We start from the raw sequence: 9,313 nt of genomic DNA, 5'->3' as shown, positions 1-9,313 counted from the left end.
GGGGGGGGGGGGGGGGATTTTAAAGTTTACTCCTTTTTTTGGGAGATTTCCTCTGTTTTGTTCATTCCTTTAGATCCCTTTCTTCTTATTTAAAATTTTCTTCAATCTTTTCAAAATGCTAATCTATTATCTCTGTACCCTTTCAGAATCCTCTGTTTAATTGCTTTTTTGCATGCGATTCATTTATTATCAGATTCTGTTTTTACAAAGATCATCCATCTATTTAAACCTGTTTCATTTTCACAATCTCACTTATTGAACAAAAGATTGTTCCTTTTTGGCTCATTGCAGATAGGATAAAGAGCGAACAAGGTCCTGTTTGGGATTTGATCCATAGAGAAACTGTCAAGCGTCTTTTGAGATTTTGTTTTGTGGTTTGAGGAAAGTTTTTGTGGGCTTGTTTGTTGGTTTGGTTGGCTGGTTCTTGGATAGATGGCAGAAGTCCATAATCAACTAGAGATCAAGTTTCGGTTAACCGATGGTTCTGATATCGGTCCTAAAGCATTCCCTGATGCTACAACTGTTTCGGCATTGAAGGAAACTGTTATCTCTGAATGGCCTAGAGGTCAGTTCTTTTTTTATATATGCTTACTTACTCCTATGGCTTTTAAGTTTATAACATCCTTAGGCTCTGTGTTTTGAGATTGTAAAAGCTTGAATCTTCTTGGAAACAATGGTTTGGTCGTTATGAGAATCATGTCCCACTAGGATAACTTAGCATTACCAAATTTCAGATTCTTAGAATGTTACTCACCTTGCCTAGAACTGTACTTATTCTTGTGATTGCTTCATTAAGGGAAAATTACTTGTTCTGTTATCCACACAAACCTTTGTTCAACGCTTTGTTACTGATCATACCACTTGTCATTTTGTTCTGTTGTGTTTGACTCATGATAGAGAAAGAGAATGGGCCGAGAACAGTGAAAGAGGTGAAGTTGATAAGCGCAGGGAAGGTATTGGAGAACAACAAGACGGTTAAAGATTACCGAAGTCCAGTCTCTAATCTCGTAGGCGCTGTCACCACAATGCACGTTATCATCCAACCTCCTGTTACTGAAAAAGGTAAAACATTCTTTAGATTCTTCTCGTTTTTTCTAGCTCCTCAGTTTAGCATCAAATTATGTTCTCGACTTGACAGAGAGATGTTACAATGTTTGAAACAGAAAAGAAGCCTAAAGGTGACCCGAAGATGAACAAATGCGTCTGTGCAGTCATGTAAGAGAGTAGCAAAATCTCAAGAGAGAGTCAGATTTCTGGTCCTTTTAAGTTTGGTCCCTGATGTGGTTGGCAGTTGGTATAGATTGTTTACTAATACAGATACGAAATTAAAAGAGTATTGAACCATTTTTTTTTAGATAAGTATAAATCAAAAGCTCTTCTCTAGCTTGTTGCAAAAGTAAATTATGGTGTAGTAATATGATTCAGATCCTCTTTTAAGACACAAGAAGACTCTGTTTTAGCTATATTTCTGAGCTCCTCTGCATTTGGAACCCTGTGTTTCGTCTAAGAATTTTAACATAGCAGGATTGTCAATTGTGAGACTAAACTAGAATATCTCCCAATCATTGGTAGAGATGATTTAGTAGATCGTTCACTGTTTGCAGAGAATTGTTTGACTAAACTCGCAAACAACAAATGAAATGATAATGTATCATCAGGATTTAGCATTGAAAGAAAAAGAAAAAACAAACGAACAAAACAACTCAAAAGCAAATAGAGCATAAAACATGAAAAGGAACAGAGGCGATACAAGTAGAGTATCATGGGAAGAACCAACGAGCATCGGAGAATGGTAAGGAAGAGAAGACGCATTGTGGCAAAGGTTCCATCTTTTGGGTGGTGAGATCATAGACAAATATGTGGTGTGGATCCTTTTTAGCATGATCAACGTCACTGAAATAGATAGAGTTCCTTTTGATCCCTGGGATGCCATTTGCGGTAACGGTGATGCCCATGTCATAGATCAGTGCTTCATCTCCCAAAGAATCTATTTTTACCCACTTGCCTCCCACCTGTTTCGTCTTGTAAATGCGAAAATACCATGTGTTGCAGTGTTGTACTATACTTGATACCATCAAAAAATCTCCGGACTCTGTGACTGCAATGCGTGTCCTGGAGCCACGTAACTTTTCCCAATAGAGTTCATCATCTTCTTCATTAGGAAAAGAGGGGAAATCATAATGATTGAAGCAGAAATAGTCAAGATACACAGCCCCATCTTTGCGTAGATGATCTCCTGATAGATCCCAAATATTGACAAGATCACTGGCATAGTGAAGGTAGAGCTTTTGATCCTTGTGATTTTAGACAAAATCTTCATAATATTCGAAGAGAGGAAGGTCGTGCCACTTGTTATCTCCTTTCTTGGTAAACACACAAGAGCGCAACATTACAACTAGGTAATATTTGGTTTTGTTGTCTATCCGAAAACATGCTTGGTCGTATTGTAAGCATCCTAATCTAAAAGATTGAGTATCGAGTAGATCAATCCTCTCAGCAGTTAAAGGATTGAGAATGTAGAGATCCATGAGAGGATTCAACAACAAGAGCCAGCTACCACAAGTCGTCAGACAACGGCTCTGGGCAAAGTCAACACCAAGATCTCTACTTCTGTAAACTTTGTCTTGATCCTCCGGAACAAACAATACACAACTACTGTCGTTGGGAGGGAAGAGAATCAGCCATGGAATCTGATTTTGGTTAGGGACGCAGCCTCTCGAAGCAGAGTGCCACGAAGAACAAACCGATTTAGCTCGATTAAGAGATGTGAAACTCAAGCGTTTGAAAACACATCTCAGCAAGTCGAGACATATCTCCGACCAGTTTGCAACCCCCTGAACTTCTTCTATTTGTCTCCCACGATTAGCTTTTTTTTTGCTCGGGTCCATTGCTGCTCAAACAAGGTTTCGACCTCGTTAATGTAACCCTACATAAATGAGATGATTTTTTGTTTTTTTTTTTGTAATTATCTAAACGAAAAAATAACCCAAAAATTTTAAATAACGGAACCAAAAAAAAAAAAAAATAGCCACAAATGTTAGTATTATTGTAAAATAAATACATTAACACACGTAAAAAAATAAGTGTGTAACAATTTTTTTTTCCTGCATCTGAAAAAACGGAAATTCGAGTAATTAATATAAAACACTATTATTATATAAAAGGAAAAAGGTTTTTTTTTTTTTTTTTTTTTTGCCAGCAGGAAAAAGGTTTTTTAAAAGTGTAAAAAGTGAGTTTTTTTGGTCCTATTAAAAATACGATTATTCAACTGAAAAAAAAATTATAAGCCAAACGCTGCGTTTGGTCAACATATGATAGGTACGACGTGTATAAATAAGACGACGTCGCTTTCAAAAAGCTCTTCTCCTTCCTTTCACTTTCTTTTTCTTGGATACAGTTGCAGAAAAAAAACAGAGCTTTTCTTGAAACTTTCTTTGAATTTTACAATGGCGTCATATGCATCAATCGAAGATAAAGAGGCAACTCTATCGGGCACTTTTCGATCCTTCTTCGATGTTTACTCATCTTCCTTGGCCCAGATAGATGTTGATATGGTTAACTACTCATGGTCTGCAGTAAATAAAAGAGGAACATTGCAACATTACTGGAGTGTTTTTGATGGGATCACAAACATGGTGACGGTGTATACCAAAGAAACAAAAGATGGAGAGCAAGCCACCTGTGTTCTGAGAAGCGTAAGGGATCGACCGAGGTATCCAGAATCTCTGTGTACAAGGTTAGGGAACCTTGATAACGCACTTATTGGGTATGTCACTAATCACGTCGTAAAACTGGGGTTTTACATGAAAGATTTGCCTCCCGCGTTTATCACGGCGGATGTGGTGTTTGTTCCGGCGCCGGAAACCACCAAAGGTAGAGAGCTCCTGACGGTATGCATATCTGATCAGTCCATAGGGCTCGTTCGTCCAACTGATTCTTCGTGCTTTTCCCACCCATTGATGCAAGAATCACAAACTATCATCAAGAAAGGTGAGGTGAGGAGGATTGGGGCAGGAACCGTTTTCGTTTTTGCAAAGGTTAAAGAAATAAAGAAGCGTCTGGAGCAGAATCGTCCAAAAGAGACAATCAAGTCTTATTCTGGAGAACCATTCCTACTAGATCGCAAGTTTGCTCAGAGGATCAGAACCCTCTATGGAACGATTCCGCAGGAATTAGTGAGTATGACTAGAGTCTTCCGATATCCAGATGGCAAAGTAGAAAGTACGCCTTCCCCCTTTGAAGCTTACGCAAACGAGAAAGAGTGGTCACGTTTAGGAATCGAAGAAATTGGAAAATTGCTATATGTGTGTGAGTATGTACTAGGTGGTCACTTTTTCATGAAAAGTGAAAGATATCTGCGGGTATAGTTTGGGGATTTCTAAATTTCTTTGTGTAAAATAGTATCGTTTTGTCCCAGAATATAAACTCTTTGACCGCTCTCGACAATCTCTTGATATCTTCTATTTCTCTCTTTTGTCTCATGCCTCTTCTTTTGATTTCATCCGCTCAGATATGTAATCCTAAATAATCACAAAATTATGTTTTTTTCTTCATCCATATAGGTTTGCCGGTTTGGGATCATTTTATAAGTTTGTTCTTAAATGTGGTTAGTATAGATTGTTTACAAAGATACAAAAATGAGAGAGTTGAACCTTGTTTTCTACAGTGTTAAACAGATCTATTCTCTAGGTTGCTGCAAAAAAGTTGTAGTCTTGTGGGGTGAATCATGGTATGGCCGTATGGGGTAAATGATTTAGATCATCTTTAGACAGACATAGACTCTACGTACTCTGCTCTATAGCTCTGTTTCTTAATTCCTAAAATAATCATTTGTGATGATCAAATCAAAACAAACCCGTTTTGACCAAAAAGATTTAAACGGATAGATGATACAGAGATTAAGGAACCTTCTCAGGGACTTTGCTAAACACCAAAGTCTTTACAATGGGAGAAACGATCAGCTTCTGAGACATCTTTGCGAAGCTTTCGTTTGGTTCCAAGAGATTCGAGGGACCAAGAAATAGGATCTGCAGAACCATTCTTTCCCATCCTGCAAGTTTTTAAACAAAACAGAAGCCACTGATTGAAAACAGGGGAAATTTGAGTTTTTAAGTAGTGCTGACCTTTTTGGCGGGTGTTTAGGGTTTAGGGTTTAGCAGATCCTATTTTCATACTAACCAATACCATACTAATTGGTCAGCACTAATTTTTGGCGGGTTCGATTTGACACAATACCAACACCTTACCCTTACAGAAATATTTCCATACTAACCAATAAACCGATTGTATATATACGGGTAGGGGTTTTATTTGACATCAATTTTTTTTTGACGATCATTTGACATCAATTTATATATTGGATATTTAAATATTTTTCTTCCAACCAAACACTATTAGTTATTTAACATCCAAATAAAAATAATTTGAGGTTTTTTTAAAAACAATTTTTTCCTTTATAGTTTTGATTTTGATGATATCATCAGATTTATAAAGCCAATCTCTTCGGAAAAAATAATCTAAAAATAATTGATTATCTTTCTATAAATCATTTTTTTTTATTTGGGCAAAAAAACGGTCTCATTAATAAACTTAGATACATAATGTTAAACATGTATTTTTACGACACCAAAATGCAAAAAATTGTCATATTTCTTGTTTTTCATTTAGATATATATTTTTTAACTTAGATATCATAGTATAAATGTTTAAAATTGCTTCACTGAATATATATATATATATATATATATATATATTTAAAATTGTTTAACTTAATATAATATATATAGTATGATATCTAAGTATGTGTGTATTTGAAATCATTGTCTATTATTATAATATTTTTAAATCTCTATTTTTCTAAACAATTTATTAAAAATTAGTTAAATACAAAATGTGTACAAATTATACATGTTAAACTTATACATATATCTGATGCTCAAATCAAGGATGGCTATTCCATATTTTTTACATTACGGGAGATTGGATCTTTTCAGCAGAAGAGGTTTGGAAAGGAAGATGGTGTTAAAGTTCTAGCACCTCTTGTGGCACAAATTCTCCGGTTGTTGCTTCAACTCATCTGGTATGCTGCTCTTCTTTTCCAAGCAGCTATGTGATCGCTCAAGAAGGAATGAAGCAGTTGGAAGTCTTGGAGTCACGGGTTGAGTCCATTGAATATGTGTTAGGAAATGTGGATTCTTCTCTACAAGAGATCAAGACTGGTTTTGAAGGTGTGACCTGTGAGTTAAAAGAGTGAAGGAGATCATCAGAGGTCCTCTCTCTCTTCTTAAAAATTTCTTTCGTAGGTAAAGCTGATGATGAGGATTCTTAGGATTTATGAGTGTAAAGATTAGAATAATGATAGTCTGTTTGTTATGCAAGTGAGAGAGAGATCTAGGAATTATGGTAAGACTTATTTTTGTTCATTGGTGAATGGTGATCCCTCATTATGTGAGTAGTTCTTTATTGAAGAATTTTAGTGAAGATAATCATGAGCATTTGGTATGTGCATTTATATTCTCACTCGCGTTCAACAAAAGGCAGTGAACCAGTTCCTCTAATACTTATGTGATAAGTTTGTTCTTATGATATGGTTCCATGACTGTTCAGTTCATAGTACACACGCAACAAAATTCATAGAGCCATGATTCTTCTCCAAAAGCATGTGAGAGTATCAAAAGTTAGACAAAAAGAAAATTATTGGTAAGGATTTACAAACGCAAGAAACAGGTCATTTTGCATGTTTAGGCAAAGAAGATGACTTGGGGCAGAAGATATGTGGTTCAATTTGTTCTTGGCAGGATGATTCTGGACAATGTTGTTCTCAGAAAATCAGTTGGTGAAACAAAAGAAAGGCAAAAGGTTATGATTAATGATTCCATAAGCAGGGTTTTGTAATAAGGTAATTTGGACAAATTAAATCAGGAGCTGCAAAGGGATATATGTCCTCTTGTTAATTGACTACTCTTGAAACGTTTTACTTAAGTAATTTTGCATGTTTAATTGGTGGAACAAAAAGGCAAAAGGTATATGATTAATTGAATGATTCCATTAGCAGTGTATTGTAAGAATCACTAGATATAAATTGCTTCTTCTCAGACATGTAACGTTTACCTTTGTTCTCTGTTTGGCTAAAAACTCTCAACAACAGATGAAGACAAGCGGTGAAATGAGAAAGCCCTAAGTGTAGAATTTTAACCCATAAAGAGAGAGAGCTTCAGTAAACAAAACATCGAAGCTTACAAGACTGAAATCATTTTTTTTTATATATATTCTTAAAGACTATAGAAGATGAATCCTTTTTCTATTTTTTTAATCGAAATCATCTTCCTTTTCTACCAGAGACTGTCTTTTTCACAGCCCCAACAGAGACTAAGAACTGATCAAGAGAAGAGAGAGTTCTCATATCGTCTGGAGGAAAATAGCTCGCTGCTTTTCCCATCAGCGAAGTGAAGAGTAGAGAGAGCGAAGGACGAGTTACATATCTTTCCCCTAGAAGATCGTCTAGGAACCCAAACGCAGCTAGAAACTCTGATCTTCCTGCGTTTATTGGAGCTTCGAAATGAGCTGGGATGATCCTTTTAAACCTCCAGTCACGTGCTATCTCATCGATCCAATCCCTTACCTGAATCATTTGTGATGATCAAATCAAAACAAACCCCGTTTTGGACCAAGAAGATTTAAACTGATAGATGAAGGACCTTCTCAGGGACTTTGCTAAAGACCAAAGTCTTTACAATGGGAGAAACGATCAGCTTCTGCGACATTTTTGCGAAGCTTGCGTTTGGTTCCAAGAGATTCGAGGGACCAAGAAATAGGATTTGCAGAACCATTCTTTCCCATCCTGCAAGACAGAGGCCACTGAGATCTTCTGGTTGATTGAAAACAGGGAAATTTGAGTTTTTAAGAAGTGCTAACCTTTTTGGCGGGTGTTGGGGTTATCAACCACTGGATCATTTGGTACGTCTTTGCCTTTGCTAAGTATCTTAACAGCTAGTCCATTCTTAGCCGAGGCCAACAAGGATTCGTTGCTGATACTCGAGGGAGGTCTCCGTGGGACGAAGATCACAGCATCAGTGACTAAAAGGGTTCTTGACCGCTTATGGTAGAAGGCTACTTCGACATAAGGTCCAATTCCTGGATATACATATAACGCCATAAGAAAATATGATTTCTGAATCTTTCAAAAATACTACTAAAAGGAACATACCAACTTCTGGGGAGCTTAGGACTTTCTGCTCGATCTCCTCAGCCCATGGGGTAGATAAGTCCCCGTCTTTGATGATATTAGCACGAAAGATACCGAAAAACTCGAGTGGTAAGTTCAATGGCCAGCTCCATTGTCTTGGTGCCACCCATATTTGAGCCTTAGGGAACTTCCTAGAAAACGGACCGACAAAAATCTTGTGCTCATAAGCAAATGTTGGCAGGACAATGTACTCAACCGGAGCTCCCAACTCCTTAATAAGCTGCCACAACCAAATAGAGTTCAATCATCTATCTACACGCTTTCTCTATTGATCAACCACTAATTAAGTGTTAAAATATCAAGACAAGAAAGTATGATACATACTTTGTGAATTCAACAATTCTGTGGAGTAGTCATAAAGAACAAAATCCAATCTGGTGGGAAAGAAGAGAAAAGGGGAAACCTGAATACACTCTTTGGTGGGAGCAATAGGAGCATGAACCCATAAACCTCCAGATTTGAGTTTGATGACAGTCATTCGTATATTGGTGGACACACTGCTAAACCCTAAAGCTTGTTCTTGTTCAAGCATCCATATGCAACCTTTAACCGCCTTCAAACAAAAACAAGGTTCAAAAATTGTGTTTTTTGTCAAAATTGAAACAGTGGTTTTGGGCAATCATTGACTTGTGGAGTCTGTTAATCGGAGATGACGACCAGTTAAAGAATCGGTAATGAAATTGAGAGAGGGAGCAAAAAAAAATAGAAAAAGCTAACCTCGGTTCTGATGGTGCGCCGGTTAAGGAAAGGGCCAAGAGGAAAAGGAAAGCCAGTGAAGTTAATATAAAACTGTTTGCTTCGATCTCCGTTTACGTCATCAGTAACGACGGTCTTGCTCGTCGATGAAGAAGCAGAAACCATCACCGGAGCTTTAATTTGTCTGTTTACGGACATGGGTCGACCTAAACTCAATGACCCACCGAGAAAGTTGATGTTTTTATCCACTACTACAAGTTTGGGTTTCGGAAGAAACGAAGAATGTTTCGGGAGATGAACGGCCATGGCCGCTGCCGCCATTTTTCTTCTTTCGCTTATCAGTTCCGATGTTCTTTTTTTTTTTTTTTTTTT

The 9,313-nt window shown here is 37.1% G+C and overlaps 3 protein-coding genes across 4 annotated transcripts; 1 reads left to right on the top strand and 2 right to left on the bottom strand.

Moving 5' to 3' along the window:
* Nucleotides 196-1,401, top strand: LOC104719452 (membrane-anchored ubiquitin-fold protein 1). The gene is made up of 3 exons (XM_010437714.2): nucleotides 196-565; nucleotides 898-1,062; nucleotides 1,164-1,401. The coding sequence occupies exons 1-3, from the start codon at nucleotides 433-435 to the stop codon at nucleotides 1,217-1,219; spliced, it is 354 nt and encodes a 117-aa protein (XP_010436016.1). The 5' UTR covers nucleotides 196-432; the 3' UTR covers nucleotides 1,220-1,401.
* LOC104702958 (putative F-box protein At4g17565) lies at nucleotides 1,585-2,888 on the bottom strand. Its single transcript, XM_019244484.1, has one exon. The coding sequence runs from the start codon at nucleotides 2,886-2,888 to the stop codon at nucleotides 2,304-2,306; it is 585 nt and encodes a 194-aa protein (XP_019100029.1). The 3' UTR covers nucleotides 1,585-2,303.
* Nucleotides 7,162-9,307, bottom strand: LOC104717959. Of its 2 annotated transcripts, none has more exons than XM_010435971.2 (6): nucleotides 8,963-9,307; nucleotides 8,649-8,798; nucleotides 8,207-8,465; nucleotides 7,915-8,133; nucleotides 7,698-7,840; nucleotides 7,162-7,621 (listed from the first exon to the last, which is right to left on the bottom strand). In XM_010435971.2, the coding sequence occupies exons 1-6, from the start codon at nucleotides 9,260-9,262 to the stop codon at nucleotides 7,319-7,321; spliced, it is 1,374 nt and encodes a 457-aa protein (XP_010434273.1). In that variant the 5' UTR covers nucleotides 9,263-9,307; the 3' UTR covers nucleotides 7,162-7,318. The 2 variants fall into 2 exon arrangements, with proteins under 2 accessions (XP_010434273.1, XP_010434985.1); XM_010436683.2 differs by having other exon boundaries at nucleotides 7,427-7,596.

The sequence above is a fragment of the Camelina sativa genome, chromosome 1 (assembly GCF_000633955.1).
Source record: "Camelina sativa cultivar DH55 chromosome 1, Cs, whole genome shotgun sequence".
Lineage (NCBI taxonomy): Eukaryota > Viridiplantae > Streptophyta > Magnoliopsida > Brassicales > Brassicaceae > Camelina > Camelina sativa.
The sequence above is the reverse complement of the archived record's forward strand: the minus strand, read 5'-3'. Positions and strand labels throughout refer to the sequence as shown.

Excerpts from the sequence above, each read along its gene's own strand:
- LOC104719452 (XM_010437714.2), top strand. The coding sequence starts at position 433 with ATGGCAGAAGTCCATAATCAACTAGAGATCAAGTTTCGGTTAACCGAT. Across the intron at positions 566-897 it reads TATCTCTGAATGGCCTAGAG|AGAAAGAGAATGGGCCGAGA; the intron begins GTCAGTTCTTTT and ends GACTCATGATAG. Across the intron at positions 1,063-1,163 it reads ACCTCCTGTTACTGAAAAAG|AAAAGAAGCCTAAAGGTGAC; the intron begins GTAAAACATTCT and ends TGTTTGAAACAG.
- LOC104702958 (XM_019244484.1), bottom strand. The coding sequence starts at position 2,888 with ATGGACCCGAGCAAAAAAAAAGCTAATCGTGGGAGACAAATAGAAGAA.
- LOC104717959 (XM_010435971.2), bottom strand. The coding sequence starts at position 9,262 with ATGGCGGCAGCGGCCATGGCCGTTCATCTCCCGAAACATTCTTCGTTT. Across the intron at positions 8,799-8,962 it reads GGCGCACCATCAGAACCGAG|GCGGTTAAAGGTTGCATATG; the intron begins GTTAGCTTTTTC and ends TTTTGTTTGAAG. Across the intron at positions 8,134-8,206 it reads CCTAAGCTCCCCAGAAGTTG|GAATTGGACCTTATGTCGAA; the intron begins GTATGTTCCTTT and ends ATGTATATCCAG.